General features: G+C 45.4%; 2 protein-coding genes across 4 annotated transcripts in view; one reads left to right on the top strand and one right to left on the bottom strand.

Moving 5' to 3' along the window:
- Positions 1–3,383, bottom strand: part of CFAP43 (cilia and flagella associated protein 43) — a 207,640-nt gene extending 204,257 nt beyond the window's left edge. Inside the window, exons 1-2 of the mRNA XM_075344505.1 lie at positions 3,095–3,383; positions 1,923–2,176 (exon numbers count right to left, since the gene is read on the bottom strand). Coding sequence (XP_075200620.1) covers positions 1,923–2,176; positions 3,095–3,126 — 286 coding nt within the window. The 5' untranslated portion in view covers positions 3,127–3,383. The remainder of the gene's footprint in view (positions 1–1,922; positions 2,177–3,094) is intronic.
- A 114-nt stretch (positions 3,384–3,497) lies between these two features.
- KIAA1191 (KIAA1191 ortholog) lies at positions 3,498–24,055 on the top strand. 3 transcript variants are annotated; one of them, XM_075344508.1, is made up of 10 exons: positions 3,499–3,655; positions 7,418–7,531; positions 7,701–7,773; positions 8,536–8,565; positions 9,029–9,219; positions 12,668–12,785; positions 13,551–13,675; positions 17,709–17,812; positions 22,283–22,398; positions 22,476–24,055. In XM_075344508.1, exons 5-10 carry the CDS (start codon positions 9,064–9,066, stop codon positions 22,685–22,687), a joined length of 831 nt encoding a protein of 276 aa, XP_075200623.1. In that variant the 5' UTR covers positions 3,499–3,655; positions 7,418–7,531; positions 7,701–7,773; positions 8,536–8,565; positions 9,029–9,063; the 3' UTR covers positions 22,688–24,055. The 3 variants fall into 3 exon arrangements, with proteins under 3 accessions (XP_075200622.1, XP_075200621.1, XP_075200623.1); XM_075344507.1 differs by lacking the exon at positions 8,536–8,565 and having other exon boundaries at positions 3,498–3,655; positions 7,418–7,526; XM_075344506.1 differs by lacking the exon at positions 8,536–8,565 and having other exon boundaries at positions 3,498–3,655.
- Positions 24,056–25,383: the final 1,328 nt, after the last annotated feature.

Raw genomic sequence — 25,383 nt, 5'->3', positions numbered from 1 at the left:
AGATAGATAGATAGATAGATAGATAGATAGATAGATAGATAGATAGATAGAGGGATAGATAGATAGAGGGATAGATAGATAGATAGATAGATAGATAGATAGATAGATAGATAGATAGATAGATAGATAGATAGATAGAGGGATAGATAGAGGGATAGATAGATAGATAGATAGATAGATAGATAGATAGATAGATAGATAGATAGAGGGATAGATAAAGGGATAGATAGATAGAGGGATAGATAGATAGAGATAGATAGATAGATAGATAGATAGATAGATAGATAGATAGATAGATAGATAGATAGATAGATGAGGATTGGTCTGGCCCACCGGGAAACCAGAAGATCCTCCGATGCACCTGCCCGCTCCCAACCCCAGCAGCTCCTGCCTCTTTCATATTAGTTGCTGGTGCACCTAGCAGAGTGCGCTGTATTCTACACCAGGTGGTGCTTACAGGCGGATGCACAACACCTGCTGCTGTCTGCGTCTATGGATCTCATTACACTGACTGATAGAGGATCTGTCATGTGCAGTGTATTATATAAAGGATGTGTCCTCTGTAGTGTAATATATATAGAATGTATATCTCCAGCCTTGATAACTGCACCATCCTGCCCTATGGCCTCACTTCTAGCACTCTCACACCCCTCTAATCTATCCGAAACTCTGCTGCCCGACTAATTCACCTGTCCCCTCACTATTCCCCAGCCTCTCCTCTCTGCCAATACCTTCACTGGTTTCTCATTACCCAAAGACTCCCATTCAAAACATTAACCATGACATACAAAGCCATCCACAACCTGTCTCCTCCCTACATCTGTGACCTAGTCTCCTGGTACTTACCTGCACGTAACCTCCAAACCTCCCAAGATGTCCTTCTCTACTCCCTTCTCATCTCCTCTTCCCACCATCGTATCCAAGATTTCTCCCGTGTCTCCCCCATACTCTGGAACTCTCTACCCCAGCTTTCACCTACCGTGGAAACCTTCAAAAGAAACCTGAAGACCCACCTCTTCTGACAAGCCTACAACTTGCCGTAATCCTCAGTCCGCTATAGCACCGCATGACCATCTCTACCTTCACCTACGGTATCCTCCCCATCCCTTGTAGACTGTGAGCCCTCTCGGGCAGGGTCCTCTCCCCTCTAGTAGGCTGTGAGCCCTCTCGGGCAGGGTCCTCGCCCCTCCTGTAGACTGTGAGCCCTCTCGGGCAGGGTCCTCTCTCCTCCTGTAGACTGTGAGCCCTCTCGGGCAGGGTCCTCTCCCCTCCTGTAGACTGTGAGCCCTCGCAGGCAAGGTCCTCTCTCCTCCTGTAGACTGTGAGCCCTCGCGGGCAGGGTCCTCTCTCCTGCTGTAGACTGTGAGCCCTCGCGGGCAGGGTCCTCTCCCCTCCTGTAGACTGTGAGCCCTCTCGGGCAGGGTCCTCTCTCCTCCTGTAGACTGTGAGCCCTCGCGGGCAGGGTCCTCTCTCCTCCTGTAGACTGTGAGCCCTCGCGGGCAGGGTCCTCTCCCCTCCTGTAGACTGTGAGCCATCTCGGGTAGGGTCCTCTCTCCTCCTGTAGACTGTGAGCCCTCTCGGGCAGGGTCCTCTCTCCTCCTGTAGACTGTGAGTCCTCGCGGGCAAGGTCCTGTCGCCTCCTGAAACAGTCTGTGCCTAGTTTTGTTTATGATTATTGTACTTGTCCCTACTATGTATACCCATTTTCACATGTAAAGCGTCATGGAATAAATGGTGCCATCATAATAAATAATAATAGATAGATGATAGAGGGATAGGTAGATAGAGATAATACATATGTAAATAGACAGATTGATAGGGATCTGAGAGAGGATCTCTATCTCCACTTGCACTATATGAAAGGACTTTTCTCCGATGGAGGAACCTTCTGCAGACTGATTTTTTTCTTTTCTTGTCCATACCGTTTAGTTCTGCTTTCTTTACAAGTCCAGGGAAGGTAAAGACATGAATATTTGGAGGCAGTTTCTTATCGCTAAATGCCACGACTTCTTGGCTCTTATTGGTGGAGAACGCTCCGATACTCTCAGTCGGACATTGTAGCAGAGACTGACGCTTAGTTTCAATGTCAGTAAAGACGATAAAGCTCCCACACGGGTGGCACACTGTATTACGGGTGATAAATGTGACATATTTCTGGTTAATTCCTTGGACCCATCTACAAAAGAAAAAAATGGCACTGTTATAGTGAATGTTGTAAAAGGTGTAATATTTCCATTAAATCACATTTCTTCCATTGATGGTGACCGATGTCTGAATACAGGACTGGATAATAATAAGCTCCTGAGCTCCCCCTAGAGGTGACTGGTGATATGTTCATTCTATTATTAACCCCTTAAAGGGGCTGTCGACCTACATAAAACCTGCTATAAAGTTCACCTATTGGTATAATAATAAATGGTCCCAGCACAGGCGGCTCCGGTGGTGTCCAGTGATACTGGATGTAATGACATCCTGTTGTTATCTGCCTGACTGCTGAGGCCTGTGATTGGCTGCAGCTGTCAGGTGACTGCATGGATTGTGCCTCTGATGACGCTGCAGGCGGTCACATTACAGAAGTAGCGGTTGTCATCACCTCATCCTGACGAGTATCGCCTATTATTTTATCATTAGTCCTTATTACAGCAGTTTATATTTAAAGGGATTATTTGGCTTAAACAAACATGTTACAGGAGCATGGAGGAGGTGAAAACAAAAAATCCGGCATAGCCAGAGCGAGGATCCAGCGCTGACGTCATCCGTGTTCTGTCACGCGAAGGCCTGTGATTGGCTGCAAACATTGCGCTATTCCAGTCACCTGACTGCTGCAGCCAATCACACGGTTCATCTGAACGCCAAGTTTGTGGCGCTTTTGTGGAATGGGGGTGTGAAAGCCACGAACGAGCGTCACCTCTGTACAGGATAGAGATCAGATCTATTTATTATAATACTCTGGAGACGCCACAAAGTTTTACACAATACATTTTTCCATGGTTTTTGTGCTTGTTTCCTCCCCGGGGCTCATTCTCATTGTACAGTAAAAGTACCAAGTGACCTAACATAACGTCTGATACCGGCAGACGGGCGACATCTGTACCTGACATGTAGGGGGAGGCTGGCGGGCTCCATGGCTGTCCGCGGGTGCAGATAGAGGCGCACACAGCACTGGCACCAAGATAGTGTACAGCCGTTGCTAAGAAACACAAACAGTCCACCTATTGCATGCGCGCGACTTTCTTCCCCCACAATTCATTGCGTTTCTGAAGTCGGGTGTACGCTTCTCGGCTTCAAAGGCGCACTGCGCATGTCCGGAAAAGAAACCTGACGTCAACGGAGATCTGAAGCTATACCTTCGTCTCTGTTTCCGGACAAGTGAAAAGGTTTTGGTACCGTATTTCCGGACATGCGCACTGCTCTAGTTACCTGAAGACTCCCGAACGCTGGAACTGCCAAAAAGAACTACTACGCATGCGCACTCTTGAAACTCGCACACGCCTGCAAACTACGCATGCGCAGTACCATTTTTTTGTGCTCGCCATTCTGAGGTGGATAATGGCTTGTTCTGGCTTTCGCTTCCTCGGCATCTTTTCAGTTCGGTGTTTGATGCCGGAGAGAAAGACAGGAGGCGCCTTGTAGTGGCTGTCGTGCTGGTCAGCAGGTGAGCCCAGTAATGGCAGTCTGGGGGGTGGCGGGCAATCAATGCTGCTAGTCATGGGCCACCACTCAGCAGGCGGGGGCAGTGGTCAGACATGGCATCCTCACAGGGCAGGTCAGTGTGGAGGGCGATCACTGGGGCTGCTCCATCATCATCAACAATCTTCCTCAGGTTATGTTCACACGGAGTCCTTCCTTTTTTTTTTTTAATATGAATTATGATTTAATGGTTTAATTTTGTTGTTTTTTTCCACTCCAAAAGCGGGAGAAATGTTTTACCACTATTAACACCTAGAAAAACTCAGAGATGCCCGGACCCTTATTTACTGCTCGCGGCATAAGGCCCTGTGCGCACAATGTGTTTTTTACCTGCGGGTTTTTTTGTGTTTTTTGCTGCAGAAATTTCTTGAGAAAATGGTTAACCTATCTGCAGACATTCCCCAGCAAAACCTATGGAAAATTTTTTTATCTGTGCGCACACTGCATTTTTTTTTTATTTATTTTTTTTCTGCAGAATTTCTTGGCAAAAAGAATGAGCATGTCACTTCTTTTCTGCAGGTGCCTGCATTTTTTGTCATAGATAATGGTAAAATAATGCAAGGACCAAACTGCGGCAAAAACACTGCGTTATTGGAGTGTTATTTTTGAACGCAAGTGTGCTAATCTTTCAGACTCAAAAAAATTCTTGAGAAAAATCCTTTTTCTAGTGCACACAGGGCCTTATTAGGCTGTGCCCATGTGTGTGCGCTCTGCACCGCAGCGTAAAGTCACTGCACGTCCGCTTCAGAGCGCAACTGAAAAGCTCTGTTCTGAAAGTTTGCTGAGTGCAGAATTCGTGCGCTCTGGACGCTGCCTCTCCCATAGACGAAGTGGAGACAGCGTGCAAAGCGCACCAAAGAAGTCACATGTTGCTTTTTAGAACGCAGCGATTTGGCAGCAGCCGATGCGCTGCATTCTAATCCGCAATGTGGCCATGGATTAGGCACAATCTTCATAGATTGTGCTTGGGACGTAAGATGCATGCAGTTATGCTGCGGTGCAGAACGCAGCGTAACTGCATGACAATACACTATGTGGGCACATAGCCTAACAGCAATGTAACATCTCCGCTTTCTAAGGCCCATGTATAATCTCGGCTAAACAAGGAAAAAAAAAGCATTGTGAATTAAGATTTTCTGCACGGTGTTTTGTTGTGGGGTTTTTTTTTTTTTTTTTTCTTCTGAGCTGCAGTCACTTAAAGGGCCTGTCAGGTCCAATATGCAGCCAGACCCACGAGTAGTTCTGGGTGTATATTGCTAATCCCTGCCTAACCGCCCCTGTATACACTAGCTTAGAGAGATCTTTAGAAAAAGTATTTCTAAAGATCTTTTACTGTATGCTAATGAGCGAGGGCACTAGTCCCAAGGGCGTTGCTTCCCCTGGCTAGTCAGCACCAATTAGCATGTTAGTATGTCCCTGTGGGTGTGCTATCATGCTAATGAATACTCAGCGTTACAGGATGATCTCACTCACCTCTCCGCCGCCCCACACTGGAGTTGGACTTGGTGTGCATGACTCCGGAGTTTCGGTCATGCGTACTGATACCGGTTTTATGCGTCCTGGCTTCATACTGAAGTAGTGTGCTTGACCGGAAGGCCGGGGTCATGTGCACTGAGCCGAAATCCTGCGTCGGGTGGAGAGGTGAGTGAGATCATTCTCTGACGCTGCGCACTCATTAGCATGTTAGCATGGCCACAGGGGTGTACTAACATGCTATTGGGGCCAACTAGCAAGGGAAGCAATGTCCAGGGGACTAGTCCCAGGCCTCATTAGCATAATATAAAAGATCTTTAGAAATGCTTTTTCTAAACATCCCTTTATCTATGCTAGTGTATACAGGGACGGTTAGACAGGGATTAGCAGTATACACCCAGAACTGCGCGAGGTACTGGCTGCATATTGCACCTGGCAGGTTCCCTTTTAATTCAGTTTAAACACGCAGACCAAATTAAGCGATGCGCTCTAATGGATTGCTTGGTGTGCGTAACCTGCCATGGTGTTTACATTAAGATAATCTCGCCCTTTGAGCGAGCGTCTTGCTTGTTCAGTGTACATGGCATAATGATTGTGTGACTGATCGCTCCTGGCTTCTCTATGGCAGGCAGATCTGCAGTCCCTTACAGGCCCTCCTCTGGCAGAGCCCCTCCAGATTTACTGTAGTCACTAGGTAAAAAGGCGACTTCAGCTGGATTTACAGTGGGGTTGTGAGGGCTGCTATAGGAAATATGGAACTCCTGAAAGAAACTTTGCTGCGGACACACAAGCCCTATTACCTAGAATAGATCTGCGTGGTTTCCATTGAGGAGCCTCTCAGATTTTTGGGGGGTTTGAACATAACTTGTATCTTTGGTTAACATGTCTAAACTGCCTATGGACGTCTATATGTAACAGGCCAGGGATAATGAAAATATACAATAATGTGGTGTGAAATACCATTTTGGAGCTGGCATAGATCTACTGACTCCAAAACCCTGGAATTCCCCCAAAAACTAAATCTATTTGTCTTGTTGGTCATGGTCAGTTTTGAGTAGACCCAAATCCTCCTCAAACACTCCTCTCCCTTTCTATAAGTCGTCTACCTTGTGGCTTACGTGAGGTTTAGAAAAATACCTGTGGACATAATAATAATAATAATAATAATAGAGCCTGTTACTTCTGTGCAGAGCGGATCCAGAAGGAAACCTCACCAATGCCAAATCAAACCTCTTATATAGCGCCATTAATGCCACAGCGCTTTAGACGTGATCATCACTGTCCCTAATGGGGCTTAGTCTGATTTCCCTATCAGGATGGCTTTGGAGTGTGGGAGGAAACCAAAATATCTAGAGGACCCAATGCAGACATGGGGAGAACATACAGGCTCCTTGCAGGTGTTATTCTTGGCGGAATTTCCACCCAACAGTGCTAACCACTGAGCCACTGTGCTGCCCACCCTCTTCTGTAACCTTTACAGGAAAATAACCATAACCCCCACCCCCATTTGATCTTTTTTTACCCCCAAAAAGTTTTTCCTGAAGCAGTTTCCACTTTGAAGGTGTTGCTATGCTAATTTGGGAGGAACAGGGCATGGCAGCGCCTGCATGTGTAATTCATGAAAAAGCACTCTAGAAATTGGTCCCTGACTGGAGTACCTCTGTGGTGCACGGCACTTGTAAGATGCGCCTAGTTTTACGTCCCTTTCCTAATAGATGAGGTGCATCTTACTCCATGGCTTTCTCGCTAAGGTTGGTGTGCACAACGCCATTCTTAATAAACCAGGGCCGTGGTTTGTGAATACTGTACGTCAAAAATAACTCCGTGTGAACCTATCCTGGGGGTGACACCGCGCTCAGCAGCTGGTCATTTTAGGCCAAAACTCTTCCCAGTGCAATTGTTTGCCAACTGTGCAGCCGTTGACCCTCCGTATGTGGGCCTCACCCTTGTAAAACGTGGTGGGCCTGTGGATATTGGTTGTAGAGGAGCAGGCACCCCTCATGTTTAAAGGAGGACACGATTACTTCCTGATTATTCTGGATCTTATCCTAGTGACTTACCCTGTGGATACCCCCATTGTATGGAAGATGTGGGTGGGTGTATACTTTTATCTTATGGGTGGACCAGCTATCTGTCTGTGTATTGCGGTCTTTGAAATATTTTGCTAGGCTTTTAAAATGTATCTATTTTTTTTATTTCTTTTGGAGGCGCACTTTTCACTATTTTCTATGTTCATCTTTCTTGTGGCCTTCAGGTCCCTGTATGGACCAGCTCCAGGCTCGTTTCAGAAATTCTGCATTACTTGCACTATGTTCCAGGGTGACTCCTTTCATTCCACTTAATCGTCATTGCACCACAGCCTGGTAAGGTAAGGGTAAGCCCTTCTCCATGTGCATTATTTCTCTTTGCTGACACCTTTAGGACATGGTACATGGCTTGCTTGTATGTGGGTAGATGTGTGCCTCTACTGAGTGAGTGCCTGTGTGTTTTCATATAGAGCGTCATCTTGTAATAAACAAATCCTTTATTCTTGCCAGGTAACGAGTATAGTCTGGAATTCCACAGGAAAGACCGCGTCTGTAATGGCATCAAGACAACCTGATGTGCCTGGTAACTTACTGTGCATGGTTCTCTATGGACCGTATATGTGAAAGCCATGGTCGGGCTATAGGCTGTGTTCAGGTGCACCAGTTATGTGCCTCTTGATACAATTGAAGCTAGCACGATCTTGTCCATAAACCAGACTGGTAGTACACACTGTGTCTTCTGGAGCCGACCTCTGCCTAGCCTCTCGACCTGTATGTAACGCAGACAGGACATAAGCCCTGAGGTTCCGCAGCAGCACTACTCATTGTTTCTCCATGGAATACATCCCACTCTTTTAATGAGAATGCCCACTACATGGAAAACCCCTGTTTATTCCCCTTGTTCGTCCCTGAAAAAATAAAACTAATCTCCTCCAGCACAGCCGCGGTTCCAGTGATGTCTGAAGCAGTGTTCTCTGGGCCCGTGGGACCTTATGACTTGTAACCCCCTGCGACTAATCAGCGCCCGGTGGCTGTCTGTCTCCCCGCCTTCAGACATTTGAACAGGATGCGAGCGCTGCGCTGACCTCCCACTCAAAGGTCTGAAGGAAGCTGACACTGATGGTCGCGAGGCCTGCGTGTCATAGTGTCACATGGGCCCTGGGGATGTGGCTTCAGTGTTGAAACCGCGGCCGCTCTGGAGGGGAGTAACGAACGTGGGGAATGAGTAGGACTTGTCCAAGTAGTGGACGTCCCTTGTAAGTGTCACAGCTTGGTGCGTTGAGAAACTGCTGGAGGCAGAATTACCATTTTCCAGTTTATAAGTGTCTTTATTTTCTGTCTACAGCTTTCTCTCAGTGACTTCGTTTACTCCTCAGTGAGTTTCTCGTTGTGTGTAGGTTGAAGCTTGATTGTTTGCCTTTTTTTGTGTTTGGCTTATTGTCCACTTATGTACCAGACTAAGCAGCTTGTATTCATAGATCTGCTGGAACTGATCAATCTCCGTGACCCAAACATTAAGCCTGGGCACCGGCCTGTTACGTGTTGGGCTGCCGTAGTTAACCCTTTCTGGTGGAGGGCATTTTACAGCTATTTTTTACCGCAGTGGGGAGATGAGCAGGAGACTCTGCCCCGGTGTGGTGGATTCCTGTGTGATGTCCACAAGTCTCTAGAAGTGTGTGTTCTGCTGTTGTCTCTGCTGATGTGCTGGTCTGAGGAATGTTTCTATCGTCTTGCTCTGCTTTGGTTGTGGTATGGTGCTATGGGTTTAAGCTTCTCGTCCATTAATAATTGTTCTGTCTATAACTAGGTTTTTGTAGTAAGTAGTTGTTTGTCTCCAGCCATTGAGCACGGCTCAACTGGGCTTCTAGGTAAAATGTCCCTGCCAATTGGGATGCACCGTCGTACTTTCAGCTATGACGATGCCCTGGAAGATACGGCACCGATGACTCCACCGCCATCGGATATGTGCAGTAACACCCTGTGGAGAGATCCTGTAATCCCAGAACGCAAATACCAAAAGCTGTCTAAGGTATGTCGGGATGAGACATGAAGACCTGATTCCAGGCCAAGCCTTTATATTCTGCAGTTAAGAGGCTGTGTAAAAATTAAACCCACTGGTGGCAGACACCCCTATTTCTAAATTCCCATGGAATACACCGTCTAATGGAGACATCGCCCTCTGAGGCATTTGCAGCAGATACATCGGACATGCCCTAAATGTATAATGGACGCTGGCACACTTCTCTGTTAAGACAATGTGGCCACCTCTCCCCACGGTGTGCAGGAGAAATGCAAGTCCCAACAGTGGGACTACATCGATCAGTTACAGTGAGGGAAATAATGATGTGATCCCTTGCTGATTTAGTGAGTTTGCCCACTGACAGACATGAACTGTCTATACATTTTAAGGGTTGGTTAATTGTATAAATTTATTTGCATTTTGCAAAGAGAAATAAGTATTTGATCCCTGTCAAACAAAACTTAATACTTGGTGGCAAAGCCATTGTTTGAGATGCCCAGTTTAATACTACTGTAAATTCTGAGACTTGTACTTAAAATGAGTCTGTCCTTCTAGTGGTGTCCAACATGGCTTCATTCTTATACATTAGACCAATGAGGTACAAGAAAGGGAGAACTATAAATATATAAAGGACCAAAAGAAAAACTCCAAAAAGTTATTACATGAATAAAAACAGTTATAAAAAGCTATGTAGCTTTGAAGATGGCCACTACAGATCAGACACGGTCATGTGAGTGCAGCACAGCGAGTGAGAGGTTAGTGGGATACTTTGATATTTAGCTGACAGGCATAGTAGCCAACTTTCTGGATGGTAGTGGCATAAATGAACTAACAGGACTCTGTTCCTTCTTACGCCTGCCTACCAGTGGAGGTGCACCATAATGTTTTGGGTACCTCCCGCTCCTTGTTGACTGTCCTTATTCTATCTCTCAACTGCCGTTATTGCTAAAGAGGGCAGTCGCCATAAATGGTGCCAATCGTCTCGGGTCAGTATTAGAAATGGTGATTTCCATAAAAATAAATGGAACAGCTACTCAGAATAATTATATCCTAGGGGCCGAGTAAAAACAAAAGCAAGGTTAAAATAACTGAAGGCCTAAATAAGTTATCCCTTGCTGGGCTCATCCAGAGAAGAATCCTGACATGTTTCTCTCCCCCTCAACCCCCCCCCCCCCCCATATTTTTTTTTCTTAGGGGTTCACCAGGGGAAATTCAGTGGATTTAGTGATAGATCCAAACAGCATAAAGGCCCTCTTACATATTTTTATGCTCTTGCGACCCATAGGGATATATCAGTGGCCCAGTATGGGCAGTCTGTGATGGGCAGCCCCGTTCCACTCTTCAGGTGACCAGCACTTGTGGGGAGTGTATATTCCTGAAGGTGGGCGCCCAGTCACTGCACTATGGCTGACCTGCCCATACTGGGCCACTGATATTGCCCTAAGTTTGGATCTATCACTAAATCCACTGAATTTCCCGAGATGAGCCCCTAAGAAAAATATAGGGGAGGACAAACCTCAGGATTCTTCTCTGGATGAGCCCAGCTGATAAGTTATCCCTTGCCGGAATCTTTATCTGAGCCTTCAGTTATGGTGGTATTGATATTAGTGCTCTAACTTTGCTTTTTTTTTTTGTTTTTGTTTCTTACTCGGGTCCCCTAGAATATAATTATGCTGGGTAGCTGTTACCATTTAGTTTTATGGAAACTGCTGTGACTTTATAATACTGACGATTTGGCACTATTTATTCCTTCCTTGGTGGCGAGTGCCCTCTTTGGCAATAACGACAGTGGAGGGATAGAATAGGTACAGCCAATCAGGAGTGGGGGGTACCCAAAACATTATGGTGCACCTCCGCTGGTAGGCAGGCATAAGGGAAAGAACAGTCCCGTTCATTTATGCCACTACCATCCAGAAAGTTGGCTACTATGCCTGTCTGCTAAATATTATCACAATATCCCACTAACCGCTCACTTGCTGTGTTGCGCTCACATGACCATGTCTGATCTGTAGTGGACATCTTCAAAGCTACATGGCGTTTTATAACTGTTTTTAATCATTAAAGTAATAAAATGTTTTTATGGCTTCTTCTTTCTTATACCAGACATAATCCATAGACGTGTGTGTACGACGCAACTGTGTTTTCAGTGAAAAAGCAAAGCACTTTTTCTAGTATGGGCACCTACAGAAAAACAAATGCAGATGGGGAAACTGCCTTGTGCCTTTTTGCAAAGGGAACATTGCCTCTTGGGGGCACTTTGCACACTATGACAGCGCAGGTGCGATGTCGGTGGGGTCAAATTGAAAGTGACACACATCCGGCATCGCAGGCGATATCGTAGTGTGTAAAGCCTTTTTGATACGATTAACGAGCGCAAAAGCATCGTAATCGTATCATCGGTGTAGTGTCGGTCATTTCCATAATTTGGAAATGACCAATGTTACGATGTTGTTCCTGCGGCAGCACACATCGCTGTGTATGAAGCCGCAGGAGCGAGGAACATCTCCTACCTGCGTCCTGCGGCTCACGCCAGCTATGCGGACGGACGGAGGGATGTTTACGTCCCGCTCATCTCCGCTTCTATTGGCTACCTGCCGTGTGACGTCGCTATGACGCCGCACGACCCACCCCCTGAGGAAGGAGGCGGTTTGCCGGCCAGAGCGATGTCGCAGGGCAGGTGAGTGCATGTGAAGCTGCTGTAGCAATAATGTTCGCTAAGGCAGCAATCACAAGATATTGCAGCAGGGGCGGGGACTATCGCGCTCGGCATCGCAAGCATCGGCTTGCGATGTCGTAGTGTGCAAAGTACCCCTTAGAGTAAGGCTATGTTCCCACTATGAGTATTTGGTGAGTTTTTAATATTGCAGATTTTCTGCACCTGGTATCTTAATTTGTTACAATTTCATTGCATTTTTTTTTTTGTCTTATTAGTGTTCTGTTTTCAATAAAGATGGTTTTGATACTTGCCTTTGATAACTTTGTACCAATGTGTAGGTTAGATTGCATTTTCAGAGCAGGAATGCCCTAAATGCATGTGCATTCATTACCAGTGGATGATCTGCATCTGATGCAAGTGTATGGGTAAATCTGCACATAAAACCTGACATACCTGCAAGAGGCATTGATATAGTGTGATTTGAAGCTCACTGCTGGTCAGTTTACGCTCAGTGATAAAGAAGCGCCATGGACAGCAGACTTCTATTAATCTCATCCAGTTTGCTGGAATTGTTAGACAACGCTGTTTTTTTTTTTTTTTTTTGTTTTTTTTTCTCTTCTCAGTGAAAAATACTAGTCGTCAAAAACTCACTAAAAACTCATCATCTGCACACAGCCTAAGACTTTTATATATTAAGAAAACCTGATCACCAAGCCATTATTTCTCATGTCTTCCTTTTTTCTTCCATCATAATTCCATCCCCATTCTGTGACCCTATACATTTGCCCCCTCTTGGAGCAGGTTGAGGATGGCGATAGTGGCCTTCCACCACCTGCTTTGCCCACATCCACTTCTGTTGAGAAGGCCCCTGTGGTGAAAGCCAAAGCAACATCCGTCATCATGAACTCGCTTATAACAAGTAAGGTCGTCTCCTTGGGTTATGTGAAACATGCATTACCTGTTATGTACCGGTGCAGGGGGGGGGCTTGCTCCTGTGGAGTTTGCCGTGGAAAACCTGCGGATGTATCTGGCTGTTCTAGATAAATCTGCAGGTTTTAGCGAGTACAGACACTCCCCATGTTATCCTATGGGACATGGGTAGTGTCTGTGTCCATGCTGCAGTATGTGCGCTGCGGAATATGCTGCGGATGTCCTGCAGCTGCACATAACTGCATGTGCATTATTGCTGCGGAAATGCCGGCGCTCCACTATGGTGATAGAGGCCGAGACTTCCGCAGGAATGTCCGCAGGTTTACCGCAGCTATTTCACTGGAATCCCGCAGCTATGGATTACGGGGAGAAGCTGCGGGAAACCTGCAGACATACTTGCGGATATATCCGCAGGAGCAATCTCCCGTGGGCACATAGCCTTAGAGATATGGCTCTCGTCCAGTGGACAGAGGTTATGGTCATGGCTGATGGCCAGTTTGGCATGGCGGTACTTCTTCTGAAATCTTCATGATTGTGGCAGTGACACAGATATGCCCCTGTGGGATAAAAGTACCTTTTTAAAAGTAAAGATGTCAGAAGCTGCGTATCCAGCTTGATGTCATTTAACACTTGGTCTGCTTGTCATTGTCCGGTATGGCTGTGCACTGTGGCCGCGCTGGAGCAGAAGGCTTCGGTCAGTCTCTGGCTTTGGCACCTGCTTGAAAGCTGTGTGTGCAAATGTCTCCCCTTACAGAGCATACACAGGAGAGCATTCAGCGATTCGAGCAGCAGGCGGGCCTCAGGGATGCTGGCTACACTCCACACAAGGGCCTTACTGCTGAAGAGACCAAATACCATCGCGTGGCGGAGGCCCTGCATGTAAGACTTGGAGCTCGCGCTCTTCCTGTGCTTGATTCTGTCCCCCCCCCTCCTTATTGTGCACCTTGCCTGTCCTCCATGTGCTGTATCTGCTCATGGGGAAATTAGGCTTTTGTGTTGCTGATTCCCTCCTATTTCTGCTCAGTGGTGTTTTTGTGCTGTGCCTGTCTGCATGTTTCTATTAATATGGTGTGACCTCGTTCAGATGAGTGACATTTAGTATTCTAGTGATCTTGTGACCAATTTAGTCTCCTTCCATTCTTTAGTGCGTCTAGATGCAAATATATATAGTTTCCTTTTTCTGCTCGTGCAGTCTTTGCCATTTAACATTCCAAATTGCTGTTCTGAACAGAGCCGGCCACCGCAATTGCTTCTCTGGCTGCGTTTGTGTAAGGCTACGTTCGCAGATTCAGTTTGATGCTGCAGAATCTCTGCACCTTTTTCTTGCTTTTTTTTTTTTATTGGTATTTTGAGTCTTTCTGGTATTGACCTCCTTAGGTGTGGACTACATGCGTTTTTGGTGCACTTCCACCACGCCTTTAAGGTCTGTAAACCAAACCTCTGACTCTCGACTCCTCAATTTCCCCGACTCCAAACACCCCTCATACATGGCTCATATTTTAGTGATACTGTATCTATAGTAAAATGGTAACATCATTATTATGGTACAACAATCAAGCTGTTTAAATAGAACACCAAATTTATTTATTGGAATACAAGTTTAGAACACACTTTTTATTAAATTATAAATATGCAATACACTATGCAGTAAGTGTGGGGGAGGAGCTACAGTTTTCAACAAAAATGGACTAACATTTGTGCAGTCTATTAATTTGTTCTGAGAAATAGTATGGCCTCCATCAGATCCTCCTTCATAGCTAACTTCAAATCTGATCTAATTATTATAAACCCAGAGAACAGCCTCTATGCACTAATGTGCGTAGGTGGCAAAGTAGTGATCACATGGGCAACATCTAACAGTATCGGGGTATAAAGGAATTTCTTCATGCAGTCAGTTTTGATGAATGGTTGAACTCTTCTACTTTGAGAATAAGTGAAAGATTTGGCTGAAATATGGTCAATCTGTATACTATGGGAGTGGAATATAATATATAAGATTTTATATACCGTATTTTTTGCTTTATAAGACGCACCTTATAATAAGACGCACCCCCAAATTTGGTGAAGGAATAGAGAATTTTTTAATAAATGGGGTCGTCTTATAATGCCAGTGTCCGTCTAACAAATAATATAGGGTATATGTCCCTCATAGCCCCCTCATCCTAAAATTAGCCCCCTTAATCTGGATATGGCCATCTTATATTGAACACGTCCCCCAGTGATGCCACATTTCCACTGTGGCGGGCACACAGGCCCACTGTGGCGGGCACACAGGCCCACTGTGGCGGGCACACAGGCCCACTGTGGCGGGCACACAGGCCCACTGTGGCGGGCACACAGGCCCACTGTGGCGGGCACACAGGCCCACTGTGGCGGGCACACAGGCCCACTGTGGCGGGCACACATCACCCTCTGTTAGATATCGCCCCCATGTTGCTGCTTTTAGTAAAATAAACTTTCCTTACCTTCTGCAGCACTGTCCTGTCTCGTGTCTACCTCCTCGGGGTTGAGCTCCTCCTGTCTCCTGCACTTCCTACTTCCTGGTTCTCGGCGCCGGTCATGTGATGGGGACAGCAGAGAAATCTCTGCGTGCCTCATCACAGCAGCAGGAGGGAGACCGGGCAGACACGCAGGAGGAGGTGAGTAAAGAGTTTATTATTTTATTATGGGCAGCAGCATGGGGGCCATATCTAACACAGGAGGAGGGGGCATGTGCGATCAAAGGTAAGCACAGGCAGATATATGCCCTGCTGCCCCAGCCCATCAGTTCGATGCAGTTTCAGCACCACGCTGCTGATGGACAGCGGCTGTGCATATTATATGAGCGGGAGATGGGGGTCTAACGCTGCCGCCCGCAGCTTCACCTGCCCCCAGCACCGCTCCAGAGCTTCCTGCACCTCCACTGGTGTGTGTGTGTGTGTGTGTGTGTGTGTGTGTGTATGTATAATATTAATTATACACACACCCCCCCCCCCCTCCCGTATATTCGGATTATAAGACGCACCCCCTACTTTCCCCCAAAATTTGGGGGAACAAAAGTGCGTCTTATAAAGCAAAAAATACAGTAATTTTATTTTTTTTTCTGTATTTGGGTAATGAAGCAATTTCTTCAATTCAGCCACATGTGTCCATTGACCTTCATTTATTGTTACCTGAGGGTTGGCCATGCCTACAAGAAAATGTATCGGCTCAAGAAATCGCTCAATAATTTAAATAAGTGCTGCCCCACCAAGTGGCTTGATTGACAATTGCCCCTTTTCCAGCATATCTCCAAGATTGAAACAATTTTAGGGGTTGTGGCAGCAATACCCAATTTTCTCCCCTTTCCAATCTGTTCCTTTTGCAGACTCTCCTAGTGCCATCTGCAGCGTGTGCACAACACAGCGCTTGTAATGAATAGAGTGAAGTGAAACAGCTTCAACAAGATCTAATTCTGAAGCATGGTTTTGCTGTTCTTCGGTAGCAATATCTGTTTGTTCCTCAGGCACAGGACTGGTGTCTCCATCTCACACATTGTGAAGTTGAAGTTTCCTTCTAGCCGCTGTTCACCTTCATTGCTCTCATTCATCAGTTTCATTGTATTGATGTTTTGAAGCCTTGTCCATTACAGTAGCAAGATCCTGTATACTACATTGAACTACTGTAGCCAATTTATTAAATATTTTTGGAGTCCGTTCATTTTATTCCAAATCCACCAAAATGGCATAAACCAGAGCCCTGCTTTATGCCACATAAATGTACCAAAAACGCATGTGCCTCTTACCTGCAAATTTTCGACATCTAATACAAGTTTATGGGGAATATCTGCACCAAAAAACGTGAGTTACTCTGATTGTGGGAACGTAGCCTTACTGATGCAAGGCTTTGTCTATTCCTCAAACAAACTACATCAGAAGGGACCCTCAGACCCTTACCTTATCGTAGTAGTAAAACTCTGCAATATAGACATGGCTGACCGACACAGTACCTAATACGGATAGAATGCTAGGATCGGAAATGACACAATTGCCTTCCCAGTCCACCAAAAATGTCTTTAGGAATCCTCGGACAGACATCATATAAAAGCTTGTATTTGGGAAATGGTAACTAAGCTGTTTAGTTAAAAATGACGTTTCAAGGCCAAACCCTGTTTTAGTTTCTTCCTCACAATATTGCAGGTCAATGTAGCTTACCTACTATGATGTACAAACTGTTCTTGGAGGAGACTCCTTCTTCATAAATGGTCCAGCGTGTGCTTTCACTTGTATTGCTCTAGGTTGTGGCATGATAAAGGCACTGTCCGCACAAAGTGACTGTTCAAACAAAGCTCAGGCGGCAGGCGCTCAGTGCACCCTTCACCCTTTTGATTTCCAGCTCCATGCCGGTGTTCCATGATTAGCAGCTCAGGGCTCACAGGAGGCAGCGGAATGGGAGCGATGGACAGACCTGCTTGGCCACACAAGTTGTACCGCTTCTGTCCTTGAACAGTCGGTTTATGCTGACAGTATATAGAGCAATCACTACTGGTCACACTGCGCATTCCACATACTGTATGCTTGTGGATGAGCTTCTTTCTACAGTCCAACGAAACCACATTTTTATACTATATTGAATGGAAGCTCTCACTTTCTTCACTCCCTTACATACATACTTTTGTGCTTCTTTAAAAATACAGTTACATTATTTCTCAGTCATTTGTGGATTCTAATTTCATCCATTTTCCTGCTTTTCAGTGATTTAATGTCTTTTGTGTGCAAATAAGTACGTTATACATCTAGGACAAAGGTAGTTAGCTAGCCTGATCATGGCTGACACTTCACCTGCTTTTCTGCTATATGAAATGCTGTACCCAGGACTCGGGCTGCCTCTTTGCCATAACTATAAAGCTCTTGCATAGTAGAGAACATGACAAACATGTATGGATTTCTTTCAGAAGCTAAAGATGCAGACCGGAGAATCCAGTGACGAGAAACATAGTGCTTCAGCCCAGTCCACTCCATCCACCACTCCAAGTTCCTCCCCTAAGCAGATGCGAAGGTAACATGGGGCATAGTACGGGCTAATACTTACACACGCTGTGCTCTTAGTAAATGACAAATATAGCTCTCAAAAATCTATATAATATCGCAAATGGGGACTCGAGGACAGCATGTCTAAATATTAGGCGCATTGAATAATTCAATTTTTTTTTGTAGTATTTGTGTGTGTGTGTGTGTGTGTGCGCAGATTATAGAACAGTGTAAATTTGGTGCTCTTTAGATAACTGGACGCACAGCCGTTAATGTCTAAACCGCTGGGAACAGAAGTGAGTACACCCTTAAGTGAAAATGGCAAAGTGTCAATATTTTGTGTGGTCACCGTTATTTTCAAGCACTTCCTTAACTCTCTTGGGCATGGAGTCCACAAGAGCAACATAGAATCCTCTTCCACTCCTCCATGATATCACGGAGCTGGTGGATGTTAGACCCTGAGCTCCCCCACCTTCCATTTGAGCATGTATCACAGATGCTCAATAGGGTTTAGGTGTGGAGACATGTTTGGTCAGTCCAGCACCTCTTACCCTCAGTTTCTTTAGCAAAACAGTGGCATCTGTGAAGTGTGTTTTGAGTTCGTTATCATGTTGGAATACTGCCCTGCGGCCCAATTTCCAAAGGGAGGGATCATGCTCTGCTTCAGTATATCACAGCACATATTGGTATTAATGGTTCCTTCAATGATCTGTAGCTCCAAGCCGACAGCACTCATGAAGCGCCAAACCATAACACTCTCTCACCTCCATGCTTAACTATTAGCAATACACACTTCTCTTTGTACTCTTCACTTAGTTGCCACCACACACGCTTCACACCATCCAAACCAAATAAGTGTAGCTTGGTCTCATCAGACCACAGTATATGGCTCCAGTAATCAATGTCCTTAGTCTGCTTGTCTTCAGCAAACTGTGCGCGCTCTTGTGCGTCATGTTTGTTTAGAAGAGGCCTCCTTCTGGGATGAGTGCCATGCAGACCAATTTGATATACCGTATATACTGGTGTATAAGACGACTTTTTACCCCCTTAAAATAATGGCTACAGTGGGGGGTCGTCTTATACGCCGGATATATACCTGGGTGCTGTAGTGCGCCGCTCCACTCCGTTCCACGCTTGGATTCTGCCTCCATAGCGACGAGGGAGGAACTTCCTGTCACCGCTGCTGAATGGCAGAGCGCTGGCCAATCAGAGGCAAGCAGCTCTGCCTTGACGTCAGCGCTCTAGCAGGGAAGTTCCTGCCTCGTCGTTATGGAAACGCGATACACAGCCCGGCCCCGTACTGGTATATCATACAGCATATATACTGGTATATATACAGCGGATATATAGCGTATATATAGCAGGGGGCCGCACTGTGTGAGGAGGTGTTTTTTTTTTTTTTCACTGTCCAGTATAACCAATAGGATTAGTGCAGTAACGCCAGATTCCCCTCGCATCCATGCAGGGACATTAATGAAGAGCTTACATGCTGGCCCCTGCACTAATCCTATTGGTTATACTGGACAGTAAAAAAAACACCTCCTCACACAGTGCGGCCCCCTGCTCTTAGCATACTGAAGCATACTGAACGGGGGTAGTCTTATACAGTGAGTATATCCCAAATTCTATATTTTTAGGGCAGAAGTTGGGGGTCGTCTTATACGCCCAGTCGTCTTATACGCCGGCATATACGGTAGTTTATGGTCTGAGCACTGACAGGTGGAACACCCCCCTTCCCCCAAACCTCTGGATATGACGCTGAGCGCACACGTGCACGGCATTTTTGGTTGACCAGTAGAACCTGTCTTGTTAAACCATTCTATGGTCTTGACCACCATGCTGCAGCTCAGTTTCAGAGTGATGACATTCTTCTTATAGCCTAGACCATATTTTATGTAGAGCAACAATTCTTTTTGTTAAAATCCTCAAGAGAATTCTTTGCCATGAGGTGCCATGTTGAACTTTCAGTGAAAAAAGGTTTGTGTGTGAGAGCAAGAACACCAAATATAACACGCCTGCTCCCTTTCACACCTTATCACGCGGAGTCACATGATAGTAGTGTTGAGGAGAGCCATAAGATTAAATACTTAATTAACCTCTTGACAAGGGATTGTGGGAAATGTCGATTTGCCTTACATAATTCAGGTTTCAGATCATATACATGACACAGATATAAAGATAGCCGCTATTTCCTGTTATCCACACCTTGCTTGGAATGCAAGGAATGTCCAGATGAAAGAAGACCTCCATATAAGGGAAGACCTCTGGTCAAGCTGGAAATCACAGACCAAACCATCAGCATGGATGCACCAGATGACGTCCCTCCCATCGTCATGGTTTCATCCACTGGAGTCAGACCCGCCCATCAACAGCAACACGGATCTCCCCATTCGCTAGCCCATGAACTGTCCCACTAAATGGGCATATCTGAACTTGTGTACGCCCCTAGCCTATATCAAGAGGACGCATGCTCTTCTCTGTCTGTTTGGTGCCATTTTTCTACTGTGACCAAGAAGAGATTACACATCCGACTGTGTCTGGTATGGATTCTTTTATGCATGCACTTGGTATATACCAATTCGGCCAGGCAGTAGGCAACTAGTGATCTGTGGTTAAGAGTTCACCTTAACAGTAGGGAGGGAAAACTTGGGGTGTACTCACTTTTGTTGCCACAGTGTCATAACTTCAGTTTTTATCTCGTGAAAAGATGCAATAAAATGTTTTTTAAAAAAAAATGTGATGGGTGTACTTTAATTTTGTGATATACTGTGTAGGTGGATGCCATGTTCTGAGAAGTGGCAAAGATTCATGTGGAAACAAATTAAAAAAAATAAATAAAAAAAATGTATGTAAGTTAGCATTTTTATCTCAAACGGAACAAGATAGAGAAAAAAAACTGTGAATTACAAAGTTGTAGGCCATCATCAATTCAATACGAATCGACACCTTGCATACAGAAATGCTATGATATGCAACCCATGATTCCCCCCCAAAAACTTTGAATGCTGGTCACGCATATGGCACTCATTTAACACTAGAAGTCCCAGAAATTTTGAGCTCTGCAACGTAATTCACTTTTTTCTCCATCTCGTTCCGTTTGAGATAAAAATGCTAACTCCGTTGTTTTCCACCAGGTAGTGGTTTCATTGCGTAGCGCATGGCTACTTTACTATACCTAGACACCACTTCTATGCCTATAGCTCCCGCCGTTCTCAAGTTAATGGCGGTGGACAGGATATGGGTGGACACACTGTATATCGTATTGTAGAATACTGTATATAAGAGCCCAGGCCGCTCTGTATACTTAAAGGGAACCAATCATCAGGATTTTCGTGTATAAGCTGCAGCCAGTGCAGTGCTGGCACTATCATGCACAGTGTGTACATACCATTGGGGTGCAGCTCGGGTGTTTAGGCAGTGAAATTCATCTTTATAAAGTTTGAAATTTCGTGCACTTTTTGATTGACGTGTGCACCTCTGCAGATAATGTCCGGGCGTGTTATGCAGGAGTTCCCCCGCCCCCCCTCCAGCCTGTTCCTCCCTCTCTCATGATACCCGGGCGGGTTATGCACGTGTTCACCGCCCCCCCGCGCCGCCTGTTCCTCCCTCCCTCTGGCTGTATGTAAATATCTACTCTTCAGAAACATGGCGCATAGCGCTTATCTCCGGCGCCATGTTTCTGAAGCCCCCGCATTACACAACTTGGTGTCTGAGAGGGCGGCGCCACAGCGATGTCACACCGGCTGGTGTGTTGGCCCGGTGTCCTGGGGCGGCACGATACAGGAGCAGCAGGTAATCGCGTCCTCCGATCATCTGTTCTGCAGTCCTGTTGTGATCGCGCTCCCTCCTGCGGTCACAACGGGATCTGAAGGAGCGAGGGCGCATGCGCCGCCCTCTAACACCAAGCTGTGTGATGCGGGCTTCAGAAACACAGCGCCGGAGATGAGCGCTGTGCGCAGAGGCCCACTCCGGCGCCATGTTTCTGAAGATTAGATATTTACATAGAGCCAGAGGGAGGGAGGGAGGAACAGGCAGCGCGGGGGGGCGGGGAACACGTGCATAACCCGCCCGGACATCATGAGAGAGGGAGGAACAGGCTGGAGGGGGGGCGGGGAACTCCTGCATAACACGCCCGGACATTATCTGCAGAGGTGTGCACGAAATTTCAAACTTTATAAAGATGAATTTCACTGCCTAAACACCCGAGCTGCCCCCTGATGGTATGTACACACTGTGCATGATAGTGCCAGTGCTGCACTGGCTGCAGCTTATACACGAAAATCTTGATGATTGGTTCCCTTTAAGTATGTGGCGTGTGGGTTTTTTTTTTTTTTTTTTTCTTCTTTTACACTTCATACTTGGAGTGTCATTTCACACTGAATTTTGTGTTGAGTATTTACTACTTAAACTAACACAGCACACATCTGCACATCTCTATTGCATCTGGTCATATTTGGTGCTTGTTTGTTGGACTACTTGTTTTTTGTGTTCTGGACAGATCGTGGTTCAGTCAAGGCTCAACTACATCTCTACCTGGTGACATCCAAAACTCTGATGCAGATAAATGGAGCATGTTTGGACCTCGTATTGTGCAGAAATCAACCACAGATCCAGGTATGTAAAATTCTGCTCAAACTCTAAATGGTGTGGTGTTATCAATTTACTATTTTGTTTTTATGCCTTCCTTACAGGTGGTTTTACCGTCCAGCCATACAAAGGTGCTCAAAAGCCAACCCCTATGGAACTGATGCGAGCTCAGGCGAACAGGATAGCAGAAGACCCTATTGCGTTCAGACCACCGAAGATGGATATGCCACCACTGGCAACGGAAAATAGGAAGGTTAATCGAGGCCACAACCTGCAGCCACGAGATATGAACATACTCACTCCCACTGGCTTTTAAGATGCAGATAGCTCTAACTCCAACATGAACTTGGAGAATTCCAATTATTTTTTTGGCTTCTCATTTCATGCATGACACAGATTACTTATGAGAAAGATAGTTATATAAACCACTCTATTGTTCATTCGTGGCTTTTGTTTTTTGTTTTGCTTTGTTGTCCCCCCCCCCATTAAGTTTTATGAAGTGTAAGACCAAAAATGTTTTGATGTATCCCTCACAGAAAGCTTGACCTATACAGAAAGTGATGTAACTTGCAAATGAGCTATTGGCGTCTATAGTCTAGGAACGTCCAATTAAAGAGGACCTTTCCCCAAACTTTCATGTTGAATTGGTTACTAATATATATATATATATATATTTTTTTTTTTTCCATTTATGTTGTTGCGCCTCTCCGTATTGGAGACAGTAGGTATTCAGCACCTCCTGGGTTAACTTTAATATAATAAATATTTTCACTGGCGGGTGTGTACCCCTCCAGCAACATTGCAGAAAAATAATCACTGTCAACAATAGCTTCAGGGATGGAGAGCTGATGAATGGGCTTGTAATGTGACTCAGCTAAACTCAGCTGTGCTGCCCTTCCCATACACTGGCTCATGCAGGAGGTTAGACCAGGAGGTCAGTGCTGTACACCTCACACTGAGAAGCTATGGTATTGGCGTGTTCAGTTTTTTTGCTGTGTTATTGCCCTCAGATTATTCGCATCATACAGGGAGAAATGCGTGCCCCCACATTCAAGTTAGCTCATTGGGTTCCGAATACTTTGATTTCTAATGAGAGGTGACAAATGATTTAGCTCTGTGGCCACTATTACATCTTGAGTCTAGTTCAACTTGAAACATTTGGTGCAAGACCCTCTTTAAATATTCTCACAAAGCTGCTCTTGCTCCTCTATTTCTGTCTTGAGGGTTCCTGCCTCTGTCTTTAGTCTCCTCATAACAAGACTATAATTTATTGTGTAATATTTAAGATCTATCTGTTGACCAGCTGCAGTAAAAAGATGATGAGATTGTCTTGTTAATATGGAATTCTTGGCTTTATTTTATATGCAAAAATACTGCACATATTAGCCTTGCCGTTAGACATTTAATGGCAGGACAGTCAGCCGGCACCACAGGTTTTGTTGCTTTCTATATTGTTGGTACATACAGACTTAATCCATTTTGCATTCCATTTGAAAGTGATTCCACACTGAGTCTGTCAGATTTAACTTATTGTGTGTACGTACGCCAAAAAAAAACAACAAAAAATGGACGTTTATGTATTCTATGCTCACTTTTTTGATTAAAAAAAAAATTACAAGGCCTCTATTCGGTTACTTAGAATTTAAAAAATAAAATAAAAATATGACTGAACAGAAGCAGGTTACCTGGTAGTCCTGTGACCTAAATCTTCCAGCCGCACTTAGCCATGCCCCTCCTGGCGCGCATGCAGTTGAAGGCCTGACTGCCGAAACTTCATGGTCAGGACGACATCGGCAGTGTTATCTTAATCACTTACTGATGCTATATAGACACAAGAATGTTCCAATGGAGCTGAAGAAACCAAAGATTTATGGAGAGGGGGGATTAGATAACAGTATTGTGAGTGCGGGCATTATGAGGATAGTATGGAGGGAGGTAATTGTGTAAGGAGACAGAATAGGGAGTAGAGGAGGGTGAGGAGACAGCATAGAGTGTGGAATGTGAGGCCACAGAGGATGTATGACAAGATGAAGTTTAAAGGGGTAAATGTGAGGCAAAAGATTGGTGATTTAAGGGGGGGGATGTGTGAGGAGACAGGTGTGGCAAAGAAACAAAAAAAGGGGGGTGGGGGCTGGTATAGAAACTGTAGCATGTGGGGACAGCGAGTGCACAGCGAGGAGAGGACAGTATGCTGAGGATGGGGACTGTGATGGAGCACAGTGTAGATACTGGATAGTATGGTGGGGAGGTTGGAAGATGCGGAGGAAACATTTTGTGAAGATGTGGCTCAGCATGAAAAGAGCGTATGTACCACAAGACGGAGAGTGTGTGGGTCATACTTTTGAGTTGGGAATAAGACTGGCATTTATTGAGGGGCACAGCATAGGGCAGATATTTGTTCAGACTTGTTAGGCTAATTTCACACTTGCGTTGAATGGCATTCGTTGCATTGTGATGTGTGACGGATGCGTTGCATAGAGTGGCACAACGGATGCAACGGATCGTACAAAACGGGTGATCAGCTGATCGCTCACAGCAGCCGGGTGTAAATATTTATTGGCGATGGTTCCTATGTTTCATAAGTACAGTGATTTCCGTTATGGTGTGCAATCTGATGCCTGACTCCCAGGATCTCCTTACCGTTGTTGAGGACCTACTAAGAGTTTTTTAGTTTCATGCGATTTACATATGTATATGGGGCTGACTTGACATTACCGGTTGATGAACCATGTACTGATGGTGGCTCTAGTGTTGAATTCAAACCTAGATCCGCCTGTGCTCTTTCTATGCTTCATTATGCACACATTACCATAACCTGGAGAGTCGTTAAACATGTCATCAATGTGTATACATGACTGCTAGCTTAAGGTGATATTATCCAAGCAGTACATAACCCCAACCCCCTCCCCAAGCCTGTGTTTTACACTACAAAATAAAGCTAATGCTTACCTCCTATATAAAGTTTTTAGAAGTGGCTGCTCCAGGTCTCTCAGTGCTCATGTGACAGACTGC

This window comes from Anomaloglossus baeobatrachus, chromosome 4, assembly GCF_048569485.1.
Source record: "Anomaloglossus baeobatrachus isolate aAnoBae1 chromosome 4, aAnoBae1.hap1, whole genome shotgun sequence".
Taxonomy (NCBI): Eukaryota; Metazoa; Chordata; class Amphibia; order Anura; family Aromobatidae; genus Anomaloglossus; species Anomaloglossus baeobatrachus.
The sequence above is the reverse complement of the archived record's forward strand: the minus strand, read 5'-3'. Positions and strand labels throughout refer to the sequence as shown.